The sequence below is a fragment of the Filicampus tigris genome, chromosome 7 (assembly GCF_054856515.1).
Source record: "Filicampus tigris isolate MCC_2025a chromosome 7, RoL_Ftig_1.0, whole genome shotgun sequence".
Classification (NCBI taxonomy): Eukaryota; Metazoa; Chordata; class Actinopteri; order Syngnathiformes; family Syngnathidae; genus Filicampus; species Filicampus tigris.
This window is the reverse complement of record NC_141223.1, coordinates 1,424,941-1,440,665: the sequence shown is the minus strand read 5'-3', so window position 1 is coordinate 1,440,665 and position 15,725 is coordinate 1,424,941. Positions and strand designations below refer to the sequence as shown.

Here is a 15,725-nt window from a genome sequence, read left to right as displayed (position 1 = left end):
TATTGTCCATGAAGACGAAGGGGACGCCATCTTTGTTACAGATTGTGGGCAACGCTTTGCAGTGTCTCACGTGTACAAATCACCACCAAAACATTTGATATTCACCATGTAGGAGTTTTGGATGCGCCAAAGCAGGTCTTGTTCAAAAGTCAAGGTCACGAGGGAAAGGGGAAAACATGTCAAACACAAATTCCAAAATCTTCAACAGTTTTGTTTTGTTTTTTAATCTGATTTTAGCCGCTCACTTCAATAGTTCATAGTGTGGCCCAGGTGGCTTTGACCTTTGAGATCGTCCGCGGATAAAGGTAACCAAAAAACAGGTCAAAAATGGCATTGCAAAAAAACAAGTCACAAATTCAAGGTCCTGATGAGCGCTTTCTCGATCACTTATGTTTTCAATATGCCCTCAAAAAAAAATTTTAAAAAACCCATGCATTTTGTGCTAATAAAATAGACACCAGTCCACACCGCTGATTGCACTCTCCAATCAAGTTGATAGTCATCATTAGGTATCAGCCGGTATCACATTCTGACAGTTTTAAAACCGTGGGCAAAAATATTGCGGTTTCATGGAATTGCAATTACACCTCTAAAATGTATTACTTTGAAATGTCTGGATAAATAACGTTTGTGAATTCCCATCCCATGTGCTTCAGAGGCACAATAGTAAACGTAAAAAGAAAGAGAAACTGAGTGTTCCCAAATCAAAGCAAAACGTAGCATGAGAGTAAAAGTACTAAAAGTACTTACTTTTCAGAAAATAACGATCGTAGCTAGTTGTAGATGCTCATTTCAAGACAGCGTCTTCATAATATATCACCTTGAATTTGTCAAAGAGAGACTTAATGTGACTTAAATGTGATATGCTTCCTCTACCAAGCCACAGTAGCCTTACTGACTGCTCGCAGCAGCAATGGGGGGTGGAGGGGTTCAGTCACTTTGCATGCACTGATAACCCCCCCCCAAAAAAAAGGTGTACTGTTTGAGCCATTTTGAAACCATGACAAACTGTGGTATACGATAAAAGCGATAACCAACCTACCAATTTGATTTTTTTTTTTTTCCCAGAGAGTGACATCCAACACTAATGCATTACAAAACAAGTACTTATAGACACTGTCATTAAGTATTTACTTTTGTTTACGTCCGGCCACAAATTTAGTGGAACCTCAAAGATATACCTTACCTGTAAGTGCAAATGCAAGACAACCACAAGCGATAGTCAAAGGTAAAAGCAATAAAACAGTCTCACATCCTATCTTTGGCGACAAGTGACACAAAGTCTATCATGCTGAAGTTTGATTATTTTGAAAGGTTTTTTTTTGTTTTTTTTAAACAAGTCTCACAAAAAAGCCAAAGAACAAGCAAATGAATTATTTGAAACTCACTGCGAGGTACGATGATGCATGGTCATATTTTGAAGTGTTCCCAAAACGGCATTTCTCCAGGATTCAAGTAAAGCTGGAGCCACGCTTCGGTGCATCATGGGAGCACTTTCGACTTCCTGAATTGGCGTCAGATGCTTCTTCTTGATTCTGCAAACACATTAATGCTCATATTTAAACTCATTTTGCTCATAAAATTCACACATAACCCAGGGGCAACACAGTCGAATGGTGGTTACAACTAACACGGCGTCACAGTCGAACAATGGCTTTGAATCTGCAGCTAATTTGGCTACCAAAAACATGCAACTTAACTTGACGCGTTTTGTCCGTATGTGCCCTGACATGAAGTGGCGTCCAGCCCAGGGTGAACCTGGCTTCTTTCACCAAAAGTCACGATAGACTCCAGCTCACCTCTGACACTCATGAGGACAAACACTATACGAAACAGATGTACATTCAATGCAGATTCAACTTTGTCCTATCAGGAAATTATGTTTCTGCTGCATCAGAGCAGTGGCCCGTCACAAAAGCGGGGCGCTCGGATGTCACCCCGACGCTGGGGGCAACTATCTTTAGCTTTAATGCCTCGTCTTCCCAAGCGCACAGGCGCTTCCTTCACGTCGGCTTATCGGTCTTTGATAGACGCAAGATAGATACATTTGCTCGAAAAGTCAATCTAACGTGCTAACGTCGTCTATTCCAGTCGACCTGGGCCGAGAAAAGTGGGGGACACCCTGGACTGGTCGTCAGCCAATTGACCAGTCGCATGTATAGACAAGCAAGCATTCACACTCACTTTCACACCAATGGACAATTAAGAGAAACTTTGAGGCAGGAATGCTAACCATTTGACTTTTGTGCTGCCCGCCAAAAAAAAAAAAAAAAAAAAGAATACACATGAACTTCAGTTATAAACAATGAAAAAGCACAGTGTGCGTGGCACTTTTTACAAGGCATTATGCTGATCTTTTAATATTATCTAAAAAAAAAAAAAAAGCAATATAGTTTATATTAAACTCAGATAAGAAGTGGCCTTTGTAAATAAAATCAAAATATTGGCAGCTAAAACCGAAGCTCACAAAGTGATCTTAGAGTTGTGTAAAACAAGAAATAAAGCTGATGAGAATGTTTGTGATTTGTGGTAAACATGATGTACAAATACATGTTTGTTGTAATAAAAAAAAAAAAAAAAAAAAACGTTTACCAGTGGCTGCTTCATGTGGGCGGGACCAACAGCAGCGGCAAACAGGAAGTGCTGAAGGAAGGTAAGACATATGCTTTAGATTAACGACGGCGCCCCCTTTGGTGGCTGACTGTATGTGCAATCGAAGGAGCCATCAAGCAATAACATTAACAAGTCACGTGACCACAATGAAAGAATGATAGCAAATATGCTCAACAAATCAAGCCAACCATACCTGCCTTGTACATCTTAAACCTAAAAGAGGACAAGTTTCAACTTACTACAGGACAAAAGCGAAATGTCAGACAGACTACACTTGAGAGAGGACAAGGACAAGACCTAAAACAAACCAGATCTAGGACAGGAGTAGGACTTAACCTATAACAGACTAAACTAAAGCCAGAATAGACATAAGAGAGGACTAGGACAAAGAGAAAGATACGACTAAAACTAAAACGTAAAAACCTTCAAATCGGACTATGACTGAACATAAACTTTTACTAAAGCTATGACAGAACATGGACAAAACCGAAAACAGAAGCAGGACCAAACCAAAAACAGACGAGACCAACATAGGACAAGGACTAAACAAGAAATAGATACAAATAAAATGGAATCAAACTGAAGACGTCACGACGATGGCACGATATTGTGCTAAACCCAAGACAAAACAAGGATACACTACAAATAAGATAAATAAAACCTAAAACAGAATTAGAATCAAACCTAAAACAGACTAAACATAACACAGGACGAGGATATTTATCAATCGGGCATTTAAATCACCCGATTGAAATGGCGCCACGCAGACGGCGTGTCACAATTTACGTCATCTCCACTTGTTACTTGCTTCTGTCAATAAAACACATTCTATATCTGTCAATAAAACGCATTCTATTCATGTCACTCACTGAACAAATGAAGCAGACTGTTTCCTTCTCGCTTTAAAAGAGTGGTGTCGTACTGACGCTAGCGTTTGCCATGTTTTAATTATCAGCAAACGTGTATTTCCGGTAGGTTGCGCGCGTACAAGCACTTCCGGTACTACAAAGACCAAGAGTCCTTGCGGTTGAGCATGCGCAGAATGTCCCGTGCGTTCGACATATTCAGACTAATGTATACGTGCACGCATATTCGGCTTGGAAAAGGAATAACTCAGCCATGATATTCGGAATTTTTAAAAATGCGATTAGGGGCATATTCGGATTTTTGCGCACGTTTACATGGCTTTTAAAAACCCGAATACTGCCAATATTCAGGCGATTATAAATAGCTCGCAATTTAGGTAGGGAGCGAGGTAACAAGGTTCGGAATTGGCTTGCGTGTATCCATAATGCGTTTGATGCGAAAGAGCTGGAGCACGGAGTAAGACGGCACCTTGTCACTCCACTCATTATGCCTTAACGTTAACAGTTAGTTAGTCGTGGAGTTCGACTCAACTTACACGGCTTGTCTGTCTGTTTGTTGAACGTTACATCAGCTCTGCCGCCACGACTGGCGTGAGGCGTCGTAATGCGAACGTCGAAGCACCTGCGAATGTGGGCAACAGCTCGTGTGCCAAACAGTCATTGATGCGTTCAGGAGCAGCTCGGAAATTCTTGCACTGACATGTTATATGCCCCGACCCCATGCACGCCGCTACACTTGGGATGGGCTGGGCTCTCTCACACTCTTTCTCTCTCGGTTATGTTATTTTCTAGATAATCCAGTTCGACATGTTTCCTATGTACAAATTGACTAATTGTAATGTGTTGATTTTTTTTGGGGGGACAACAACGTGACATAACTTGGACAATGGTTTGTTTCAATTATTTATTAATATGACTAAGGGCCATTAAAAAAACAACAACAACAACAACAACAAGGACAATAAAAACACTTTGACTTGATTGTCTGAGTTGATAAAACATGTTTCTTCTTTGTGAAAATATGTTTTTCCCCTCACACGCAATACATGAAAACGTATACTTGTATACAAAGACACCTGAAAACAGCCCCCCCCCCTCCCCCAAACGCCTTCTACCACCAACCTTCATTGCACCTGAACTGTGGGGAGGCAGCAGGGCAGATGAAAGATGTTCAGTCTTGCCTGGATGCATCTGCTATGAAGGACACATGAAGGACACACACACACACACACGCACACACACACGCACACACACACACACACACACGCACACGCACACGCACGCGCGCACACCCACACAAGTCCACACAATGGGGGGAATGCGGTGATGTGGTTTCCATGGCAACAGCAGCAAGCTGCAAAGAGAGCTGCTCGGAGAACATATGTCACTCTTGACTGATCACACACACATGCGCGTGCACGCAAACACACGCACAGCCTGGCAACACGTTTTAAGTGTGCAGCCAATCACAAATAATCAAGGCCTCACTCACTTCTTTTAGCCTCAGGACTCCAAAGACTCAGTCCTGATCCTCATCCTGGCCCGGGGTACCCACCTCACCCTAGTTCTGATACTCATCCATTTCCTGATTCGCGTGACTTTCCTAGTCCTAATCCAGGATCTGGCTCAGGATCAGGAAAGGGACCTGGTTCTGATCTAGTCTAGCAAACTGGCCCCTAGTCTTGATCTTATTCTTGACCTTAATGACCATTGATTCCACCATGATCATCCTGGCTCAAATAGCCACCGTACGGATCCTCATCCATTCCCTGATCTGTGTGCCTTTGCTGGTCCTGATCCAGAACTGGTGTCCAGAATCTGGATCAAGACCAGGTCCCTTTCCTGATCTAGTCTACTTCTAATCCTCATCATGGCCTTGGTCTTTATTTCAATCCTGGCCCTGATGCTCGTCTATTTCTTGATCCTCAATTTAGTCCTGAAGCTCAGCCTGGTCCCGGTCTTACTTGATCGTGGGCTTTGGTCCATTTCTATTTGCTGTGTCTCGTCCTGACTGTTGTACAGATCCAGAAACTTAATCCTGATTTTGCCCTACTCCTGGTCAGACCGGGTTCATGATATCTTCCATGTTGTTAATTAGCTTTAAAAAAAAAAAAGTCTCGTATCGAATCAAAATGATTTGACGTTGAACTTGTGCCAGTGACATCACCATATCTGAGCTGATTGACACCTGCCCCTTCGTCTTTGTGTGTGCGTGCATGTTCAGGCGCGCGCCGGTGGTCTGGGCCGTATTAATTACAGTCAGCAAGCGAGTGGGCTGGGGGTGTGCAGACATACAGAGGCGGGTAGGGGGCTTCGGGGGGGGGGGGGGGGGGCACAACATTAGTAGGCCATCAAGTCGTTGCTGCAGCGGGGATCGGCTATTGATGTCTGCCGCAGTCTGGCGCACAAACACGCAACGCACACAGACTAATTTGTGTGCGTCTTCTGTTGTGAAAAAGTGAAAAAAAAAAAAAATGTGAGTTTGTTTTCATTCATGCGCACATTGATCCACCGCATATTGTTTTTTGGTCAAATTTGGGGGGTGTAAGACATTGATGACTCCCCCCCCCGCCCCCCACTTCTTTTTCTCACCAACACACTGGTCCTTGGCAGGTCCCCGTTGCCATAGCAACGCTCCGGTTGCCGCAGGCTAGCTGGAGCGATGTGCAGCGCTGTTTGGAAATAAAAGAAAGTGAGAGGGAGGAGTGGGAGGTGGGGGAAGGGAGGAAGGTTTGAAGAGAGGGGGTTGGCTCTCCAATTCATTACCTCTATAACGACCCCCCCCCCTCAACCCTTGCCATTACCCCGCCCCCACCACCACCACCACCCCTTTGCATCCCATCACAAACATCAGCTGAGCCCAGCGAAGGCCTCAGCATCCGCTCAGCAGTCTGAACACGTCGCAGCCAAACTTCCAAGCTGCATTTATTATTCATCCTCCTCGACGCGCACGCAAAAACGCACAATCTGACGCCGCGCACAGTCCAAAAGCATCACAACCACTGTCGGACTCACGGTCAACATTACTTGAAGTCATTCATGTTTTATTGTGAGTCATCAAACTCTTTTGCCACATGCAACGACCAAAATTCAAATTATTCACAAGTGAGTGTTTGGTACATTTGGGTCAAATTTGGTAGCAATCAGACAAAAAGTCTACAAGTAGTTTTCTTTTGGAAATGGCCAAAATGGGCCTAAAATGGGCATATGGAACAAGTATGTCAGACTTTCTGTGTCTCCTTGAGACTTTTATGTGCAGGGTCCACTCATGGCAGACGTGTGCACCAGATCACAATGGCTTCAGAGTTTCAAAATCTCAAGTTCTGTAGTGCGTCTTTGAAGGACTCCTTGAAATGGTGATAAATGACCCAAGCATGGCTGCTTCGAACCACAACAGCAGAATTCCTGTTTTCAGGCCTGGTTTCTTGAGACGTTTTGGTGGGTTTGCTCATGCAGGACAAGCCTACCAAATTTTGAACATCTCTAGTAGTTTGCCTTTGAAGGGGACTTCCTGTATCATTTCGGGCATGGCTTTTTGAAACGTTTTTGTGGGTCCACTCATGATAGACATGTCTACCAAATTTGACATTACTAAATCAAACTGGCTTCAGGGGCTGAATTTTTTCCAAATCTGGAATAGTTTCTCTTTGTAGACACTTGGAAAGGGCCCAAATGAGCATAAAATGGCAGTTTTGTTTTTTAACTTCTTTGTGTGTCTCCTTAGTGAGCAAACATACATGTTCACTGATGTCTTCATATTGGCGTCGGACGGGAACTTTTCAACACAGAAGTTGGAAACATTATGAAAGAGACATTGATAAACAGAGCATTGTTAAAGACGTATTATTGGGGACATTAGGAAAAGGGCCATTACTGAAGAGAACACATATACAGACATAAACATACTGTATATATATATATATATATATATATATATATATATATATATATGTACAAACGTATAGTACAGACATAAAACACATTACGAAAATGATTACTAATAATATTATTGAAAAATCCTTAAGACATTATGCGAGTGAGATATTAGATGAGATTAAAAAAAGAGACATAAAAGCAGCTTCTCGACATTAATAGCAATGAGATGTCGCTGACCTGTGTTGTGTGTCAATGTGTGTTGTGTCAACTTATGAGTGATGTTTGCCGTTGGTCTGCCGTCTCCGCATGAGCAGATGCTGGAGCTCATTAGGAGTCAGGACCACGCTCTGGTGCAGAGCAGCACCCACATGACGACCACCAACAAGGGGAGGAAGGATGCAGAGGAGCGCCAATGTTCTCCTTCACTAAACAGCTGAAAGTACACCAAAAAGAAGCGCAGTGATTTGGGTTGCACAAACAAAACAATAAAACAATTGTTTTCATGAAATTCCACTCTGGAAGGTGGGGTACTGTGAAGCTGCAGCGCCTCCTGAAGGAAAACGCGGAGTGTGGCGCCACCTGCTGGACAGACGAGGACGTGTTCATGTGTGGAAACGGACTCGTTAAGTAATAATACCTGATCGTTGCTTAGTTCCAGAAAACTGCCAACAATCGTCACCAAAATGCGGACATTGCGATTTGTGCCCGCTTCAACATCTGAAAATAAAATGACCACGGCAATATTTGGGATTTTATGGACGCTACGCTGTCCTCTTGTCTTTCCATGGACTCTCATTGTAGAGAAAAAAAGGCTTAACATTGCTTAACGTCAGAAAACTGCAATCTGCATCCAAATTAATGTGGACATCGGTATTTATGCTCACTTTACCTCAGACAATTATTAGAATGATTTCTCCAAAATTTCATGGACGCTTAACGTCCATAAAAAGCCCAAAAGTATTTTGGTGAAGACTGATTATAGGCTCCAGCACGCCCCGCGACCCTTGTGAGGATAAGCAGTATCGATAATGGATGGCTGATTGCCGTCTAATCCACCGGTTTACAAAAAAAAAAAAAAAAAAAAAAAAAAAAAGGTCTTATTTTATTTCAACTAATTTCGGACAATTTTGCATAGTTGAATCCGAAATGACATCTGTTTCTCTTGTTCGGGTCAGATTTTGATGCTAAGTTGATTATTAAAAAAAAAAAAAAAAAAGAACCAAATCGATTACATTTTTGTGACATCATCTGATTTTTCTCATCTGAGAAAAGCGAACATTTCTAACAATTAACCAAATGTTACAAACTTCGCTTAATGTAAATGTAAGACATTGATCAAAGTTCCTACAGCATAATAGTTCAAAAAGGTGACCTGATTGAGCAAAGACAATGCGATGTTTGGATTCGGCCCATATAAATTGTCCTAACATCAACTAAAACATCCTAATTGGCTGTTGACCAGTGTACCAAACAAAAAAAAAAGGGACTCGTGATATTGTTTCATAATACAAACAAATGTTTATAACCAACACATTTGAGGAGACAGAGAGATGTACTAACAAAGCATTGTTTTTTTTTATTATAACATTTTTTTGGGGTCAGCACAGTGTCCTACTGGTTAGCATTTGTGTCTCACAGTTGAAGAGGTTCTGTGTTCAACTCCCGCGTAGTTCGCATGTTCTCCTCGTACTATGTGCGGCTAGTCGATGAGCTGGCGACCATTCCAGGGCTCCCACCCCACCCGTCACCAAAAGTCAGCTGACTCCAGCTCACCTGCACCCGAATGGGGCCAAACACCATGGAAAATGCACGTTGGCTTGTTTTCGCCTCTTCTCAAAAAAAAAAAAAAAAAAAGAATCAAATTCAGTTGAGTTGATGACATTTAGTCGTCATCCGTTTTACTTTTCTTCTTCTTTTTCTTCTTCTTTGGCGAGCCATCACCTTTGGATAAAGCGCCCACGTCCAGTTCACTTTTCACTTGGACAGTGGCCACCTCCTCCTTTTTCCTCTTTCTCCTGCTCTTTTCCTCAGTGTCTTCTTGGCCTGCTTCCTCAACCTCCTGTTTTATCCTCACTTCTTCCTCATCTTCCTCTGTTTTAATGTGCTTGTCTTTCTTTTTCTTCTTCCTCCTCTTCCTCTCCTCATCCTGCACTTCTTGCGTCACGGCGGGCGTCTTGCTTCCGAAGGGCTGGAACCTCTGCTTGAGTCCGGGCGGGATGGCAGGCGCGGGGGCGGCGTGGACCACGCAGGGTGGCATGCGGGTGCCCCCGTAGCTCTCGCACACGCTCAGTAGGCCAGAGAAGGCGGGCCCCACCACCGGCGAGGACGACGACGACTCAGCGGTGAGCAAGCAGAGGTCGGAAATGCCGTGCTGAGACGCCAGGATGTTGTACACCTGCTGGCCGCCGAGAGGTTCACCCGCGCTGGAAGGAAGCTTCAGCGTCTGAAAGCTGGAAAGATTCACGCTTGCACCTTGCAAACTGCGGGGGGGGGAGAGTCAGTATTCATATTTTCAACACAATAAGAAAAACAGGTGTGACAAAGAAAAAAAATAAATAAATAGCTATCTAAAACCGTTGATGGGCCTCATGTGCAGGTGATTTGTTTGCACTGACTGACTGAGAGGCGACCACACGGCATATCCACAACACTTTTACATAAGCAGTTAGAGTTGTGCGTGTGTCTCCCACTGTCTCATTTCTTTACTGTCACACAACCCCAAATTTGGAGCTTTATTGCAATCAAAAGAATATCAAGTGAGAAAAAAATAGGCCAACGACATGAAAGAAGTTTCTGACCATCGTGGATCAAAGCTTGCAGGGGCTTTAATGAGCCACAGTTCGCGCTTGTTGCTCTTCAGGCTCTTGGTCAGCGTGCTGCTGCAAGGCTTGTGGCTGAAGCACACGAAGTCATCGGGACACCGATACTTGCTGCTCTTCACTGCCAAAACAAAATTCAACACCAAATTAAGTACATTTCGATACAACCTACGCTATTACAATTACATGAAATGTTGACGTCTGCTGCTACGAGAGAGAAACATAATCGAGGACTAACTTACCAACTTCATTTTGCCTTAACGACGCTTCCGCGGGCGAGTTACCCGCTTCGTCCTCGCTCGATGAGGATGAAATATCTCGGGGCATTTTAATATTGTTGAAAGATTGCGATAAAGTCGTCCAAGCTGTATTTTAACGTTTTGATGCAGGGGCGCGTGCTTTTGCGTGTGGCCAAAAATGAACTGTGACCTTTGGGTACTACACTTCCTGTGTCGGCCCTGTTTGTAGTCCAACAACCAGACGCGGTGTAGTGGTTTGCTTCAAGAATCCGATAAATAAACTACATGGCCCAGAAGGCACCTCGCCAGTTGACGTAAGGTTATGCAGCGCGGGGTTAAACTGCCACGGACATATCGCGAGAGCGCTTGACAGCAGTTGGTTGCCTTGCTTCCTGTGGCAACTCTGTAGTCCAACAGACAGACGTGTTGCATTGGTTTGCTTTGAATGAGCGCGACACGATTAACTGCATGGGCCACAATGCACCTCGTCCGGTTACGTAACGCGCCAGCGTTCTTCGCGAGAGCGGGTTGACAGCAGTCAGGAGCAGGCCAAGTGGGTAAACAAATTTGGAATGTGTGGAGGAAATCGTCCAAATCAACAAAGTTTAATCTCGCTTTCTCTTGTTGGTATGTTCGCGGTTGTTCCAAAACGTACCTGAGGAAGCTGAAGGAGAAGCTAGTTAGCAAATTGCACTCTTAACACCACTTTCAAGATAACTAGGTTCAGTTACCTAACGTGCGCTAGTTCGGGTTAGCCGGCTAGCTCGCTCGCCCGCCCGCCCGCTGGCTCGCCGTCCGGCCGGCCGGCCGTCATGTCGTCGCCTTCATCGTCGTCGTCGCGGCGCCAGTGGTGCTACCTGTGCGACCTGCCCAAGATGCCGTGGACGGTGGTGTGGGACTTTAGCGAGGTGGTGTGCCGCGGCTGCGTCAACTACGAGGGCGCCAACCAGATCGAGTTCCTGATCGCTAGCGCGCGGCAGCTGAAGCGCAGCCACGGCATGCAGGACGGCAACGTCCGCTCGCCGGGACCGGGACCGGGACCCTCGCCCCACAAGCACGCCGCGCCGGGCCGCGGGGAGCTGGTGACGGATGGCGGCCGGTCGCACAGTGAGCGCTTCGACCGGGGTGGCCGAGGGGAGGGCGGCAGCGTGGCCGCCGCCCGCGTGCCACCCAACGGGCTGCACCGCGACGGGCAGCCGCCGCAAGAGGTGAACCGCCAGAGCCCCAGCGGGAGCAGGAGACCCATGATCGGGGCGGCCATCCCCCCGAATCTAGTGACTCAGAGCATAGCGGGGATCCCCCACGGGCTGCTGGCCGGCATGCCGGCCGGCCTGACCGCTAGGACGGCCCCCATTAGCAGCCCGATGATCTTTCCGGCGCCGGTGCTGGCCGAGATGAACCGCCGCCAGCTGGGCATCGGAATGGGCATCGCTCCCTTCATCGCGCCGGAGCTCGAGCGGGAGCTGAGCTCGTCCCAGGCCAAGTCGCAGCAGTCCCAGGGCCACGCCGGCTCCAGCAAGACCGCCGGCCTGCCCTCGTCGTCGGCCTCCGTCAGCCAGACGAGCCCCAAGCCTGCGTCGTCGCCGGCCAGGCAGCCGCGGCCCCTCGCCGCCCGCGCCGGAGGGGAGCCGCTGTCGTCCGGCAGCTCGTCCGAGGCGGCCACCGCCGCCCCGGCTGCGCTGCCCCACAGCGGAGCGTCCGAGCTGGGCTCCACCTCGGCCGGCAGCACCTTGTCCTGCACGCTGTGCCACGAGAGGCTGGAGGACACACACTTTGTGCAGTGTCCGTCCGTGCCGGGACACAGGTGTGTACATACGCACCGTATTGCACATTTATTGCATTCCAGCTCAAACGTTTGGCAGACACACCTAGGGGCAATTCAGAGAGTCCAATCAACTTACCATGCAAGTTTTGGGAATGTGGGAGGAAACCGGAGTACCCGGAGAAAACCCACGCAGGGACGGGGAGAACATGCAAACTCCACACAGGGAGGCCGGGGTCGGGATCGAAACCCATAACCTCTGAACTGTGAGGCGGACGTGCTAACCAGTTGGCCACCGTGCCGCCCCCGCCAATATTTCATATTTTCTGTCATACTTCATGCATTGCAAAAAAAAAAATACCAAAGTGCAGTGAATACAATGTCCCCAAACCTTTGAGCTGTGTATTACTTTCTTCCTGTAACCATAATCATGTTTAAAAAAATATATATATACATATATATACACTATCATGTAACATCTGATTGAGGCTCGCATTTTAAAAACTATTGCTTTTTGATACAACTGATTTAAGGAAGTTTAAAATGATTTTTTTGAGTCAGTGGAGCCTTTTATGATTAAAATAAAAACATAAGGAATAATGGAAATAGAAAACATGTTGTTGCTTAGTTGTCATATAAGTGTAAAAAGATGGTCAGTGCTGTCAATAATAAATGTTAAAAAAAAATAATAATGGTAAAACACTCCCAGTCTTGAATTTAATTATAAATTGAAAGCAACTTGAAGGTTAATTGGTGTGTTAAGCAATGTTCGTAAACAGTACAAATAAAAGAGGTTGGCTTCGCTTTGATAACAATGACGTCGGACTGCTTTGATTGCGAACATGCTTGATTTACATAGCAGATGTCGCCCAAAAAAGCAAAATGTTAAAGTATAAGATTACATCCAAGTATAATGTTTGTTTGTTTACACGCACAGGTTCTGCTTCCCGTGCACCAGAGTGTACATCCAGAGCCGGCGGGGTGACGGTGAAGTTTACTGCCCCAGCGGCGAGCGCTGCCCACTGGACACGTCGGTCAACAGCCCCCCCTGGGCATTCATGCAGGGCGAGGTGTCCACCATCCTGGGCACCGGCGTGGCGGGCGCCCCGTCGGCCGCCCCACCCGGAGCGGGGCCTGGGGGACCCGGGGTCCCCGGCGGCGGCGCTAACGGGGCCGCGGCACAGAGCGGCGACGTCACCGTCAAGAAGGAGCGGGAGACGTGATGGCGGTTTCCGTGGCAACATGGAACAAAAGGCAGGCAGGCGGCACACACAAACACACACATAAACATATTTTTACTCCTCTGTGTAAAATCTTGGTGTGGGCCACCACATGTTTCTCAAGTATGCACATAGGGTGATAGCACATCGCACCATGTCTATGTGTGTCCACAGAATGACAGAAAGACAAGAACAGTTAAACACACACTAGCATTTTCCTTATTCCGGGCAGCCATAATGTTCCCGCACTAAAGTTGGGGTGTCACAGATACAGCCACGCAAACATACAAACATGAACGCACTCACACACAAGCTAATTCTTGCATTGTCATTATGTGGATCTGGAAAACTGTCCACTCTGTTAATGTAAGATGTTAAGGGCGGTGCCATGCAATGATAGAAATACAAATTGAAAAAAAAAAAACTCACATAGTTTATTCTCGTGTCAAAATGTCTGCACAAAGCCAAATGGTACATTAAGTGTTGTGCCGCACTGACATAGACAAGAACACATGCTTACCTCATTCGGACCATCTGATATGTGCCATGCCAACGGGGAGCCCACACAAAGATAGAAAAAGAAGAACACACAAGTCACATTTTGCCTGAATGGACCAGCCAAAATGTCCCCTCCATAAATGCGGCATGTTTGTCATGGTGCCACGTGATGGAAAGACAAGATCGCTCACACACACACACACACACACACACACACACCTTTTGCTCATTTTGAACAGGCAAAGGCAAAAGAAAAATGGTGCCACATTGACAGGGACTGACAAGAACACTTTAACACACCAGCATTTTTTTTTTTATCCCCCCTTGGGATATCAAAGGTGGTGCCACGCAAAGAGCGAGAGACATGAAAAGACACACACACTATTATGTGTATTAGATCAAATAGCCTGTCTAATAATTATTGGATTATGTTGCCACAAACGGAGAAAGACCAGAACACGCACACTGGCATTTTCCTTCTTTGGTTCAGCCACAATGTCCCCACTACAAAAAAAATGACCTCCTCATGAAAACAATGTCAATAAAGATGCCACACAAATATAGAAAGAAAAAAAAAAGAAGAATACAGTCTCCCCGCTCCTGGCTGATGACCAGTCCAACCTGCGGGTAATTGAAGGCCCTGCTGAAATTGTTCCTGATTGCCACAAGATGGCTGCAAAGCACTACTTTTGTCTCAACGAAGGCCCTCAACTGACTTCAACATTGTTCCTTCGCACCAAGACCAGTCAAAATGTCCTCACGTAAAATAAATCCCCACTTGCAAAAAAAAAAAAAAATACACACACTATTTCCCGTGTCATGTGGCCTGCCTGCCAGCGGGTGAATGTACAAGACGAACACGTGTTTCCTTCGAGAACGTTTCTGGTTGTTTCAAGTGCAATCCTCCATTTCACATGCGGTCATTGAAAACGGTTTCACGTTATTTCATAAAACCTGACAAGTTGTTGTTGTCTTTCTTAAAATGGTTTTGTCTTTTTTTTTTTTTTTTAAGTAGTAGTTTTGTAGAGCTTTCCTTTTTTTTTTTTTTTTTGCAGAACCAGAATGTTCCTCGCACAGACGAAACAAACCAAAGCCAATGTATGTGTATACAATCTATACGGCTATATGCTAATGCTAACGGTGTAAGTCTGTAAGATAAGTGCCTTGTGCAGAAGTGTCCCGCCTCCTCGCGGCGTCGCCATGGCGACGACCAATCTGCTCACTCTCTGGACTGCCGCTTCTTGTACAAAACCACCCAGTGGGAATAAACCAGATGGAAAAAGTCACAATTGTCTTGGTGTGTGTGTTTTTCTAATAAACGTCTTCATTGATGATTTCTACAGATTGATACTTAAATGTGTCGTGTTGAATTCACTTTTGCGTTTGTTTAAAAAAATGTTTATAATCATGATAAGCTTAGAAAATAGTTGAGCGGTCATTGACAACGTTTGGCCACCAGATGTCACCGTAGTGCTGCAGCGTAATGTTGCACATTCTCGCCGCGATGACCCGGATGTTCATTTTCGAGGAGGCAAACGAGGAAGAAAAAAAAAAGCCAAAGTGAGGGAAAGTGGATGTGTGGCTTCCTCCATTAGTGTCAACTCATTACCGCCGTTGTGGGGCCAATTATGCACGTGCTAATAGCCACGCAGGGACCTTTGACATGCAAAAGAGGCACGCAGGGAGGCCACGCGCGCGCACGCGCACACTGAAGATGCGTATTCGAGGCAACAGCCGGTGACGTCACATGCTACCTGCTGACCTTACTTTGAAGAAGTGCAAATGAAACCAGATCGATTCGTGCTTGTCTCATGTACCAGCCCTCTGCAATA

The 15,725-nt window shown here is 45.7% G+C and overlaps 2 protein-coding genes and 2 long non-coding RNA genes across 11 annotated transcripts in view; 1 reads left to right on the top strand and 3 right to left on the bottom strand.

The window, feature by feature from the left end:
* The window catches only part of LOC147144324 (uncharacterized), an 83,934-nt gene extending 79,654 nt beyond the window's left edge, over positions 1-4,280 (bottom strand). For 3 of the 6 annotated variants that reach the window (XR_015087562.1, XR_015087564.1, XR_015087565.1), the window contains exons 1-3: positions 3,483-3,595; positions 2,593-2,643; positions 1,389-1,535 (exon numbers count right to left, since the gene is read on the bottom strand). This is a non-coding gene — a long non-coding RNA (uncharacterized LOC147144324). Of the gene's footprint in view, positions 1-1,388; positions 1,536-2,592; positions 2,644-2,806; positions 3,338-3,482; positions 3,596-4,015 lie in introns of those variants that run through there. The other 3 variants (XR_015087563.1, XR_015087567.1, XR_015087566.1) reach the window with 3 other exon arrangements.
* A 4,570-nt stretch (positions 4,281-8,850) lies between these two features.
* polr1g (RNA polymerase I subunit G) lies at positions 8,851-10,858 on the bottom strand. The gene is made up of 3 exons (XM_086036226.1): positions 10,417-10,858; positions 10,154-10,295; positions 8,851-9,835 (listed from the first exon to the last, which is right to left on the bottom strand). Exons 1-3 carry the CDS (start codon positions 10,499-10,501, stop codon positions 9,238-9,240), a joined length of 825 nt encoding a protein of 274 aa, XP_085892352.1. The 5' UTR covers positions 10,502-10,858; the 3' UTR covers positions 8,851-9,237.
* On the top strand, positions 10,207-15,182 carry irf2bp1 (interferon regulatory factor 2 binding protein 1). Of its 2 annotated transcripts, XM_086036225.1 has the most exons (3): positions 10,207-12,217; positions 13,113-13,429; positions 14,949-15,182. In XM_086036225.1, the coding sequence occupies exons 1-2, from the start codon at positions 11,226-11,228 to the stop codon at positions 13,396-13,398; spliced, it is 1,278 nt and encodes a 425-aa protein (XP_085892351.1). In that variant the 5' UTR covers positions 10,207-11,225; the 3' UTR covers positions 13,399-13,429; positions 14,949-15,182. The 2 variants fall into 2 exon arrangements, with proteins under 2 accessions (XP_085892351.1, XP_085892349.1); XM_086036223.1 differs by having other exon boundaries at positions 10,208-12,217; positions 13,113-15,182.
* LOC147144318 (uncharacterized) overlaps positions 12,871-15,725 on the bottom strand; it is an 83,941-nt gene continuing 81,086 nt past the window's right edge. For both annotated transcript variants that reach the window (XR_015087520.1, XR_015087519.1), the window contains one exon: positions 12,871-13,339. This is a non-coding gene — a long non-coding RNA (uncharacterized LOC147144318). The remainder of the gene's footprint in view (positions 13,340-15,725) is intronic.

Bases quoted from the DNA above. Each gene is read 5' to 3' on its own strand.
- irf2bp1 (XM_086036225.1), top strand. From the start codon at position 11,226: ATGTCGTCGCCTTCATCGTCGTCGTCGCGGCGCCAGTGGTGCTACCTG. The intron at 12,218-13,112 runs GTGTGTACATAC...TTACACGCACAG, and splicing joins CCGTCCGTGCCGGGACACAG to GTTCTGCTTCCCGTGCACCA.
- polr1g (XM_086036226.1), bottom strand. From the start codon at position 10,501: ATGCCCCGAGATATTTCATCCTCATCGAGCGAGGACGAAGCGGGTAAC. The intron at 10,296-10,416 runs GTAAGTTAGTCC...TTGTTTTGGCAG, and splicing joins GTTAAGGCAAAATGAAGTTG to TGAAGAGCAGCAAGTATCGG. The intron at 9,836-10,153 runs GTCAGAAACTTC...CCCCCCCCGCAG, and splicing joins GCAAGCTTTGATCCACGATG to TTTGCAAGGTGCAAGCGTGA.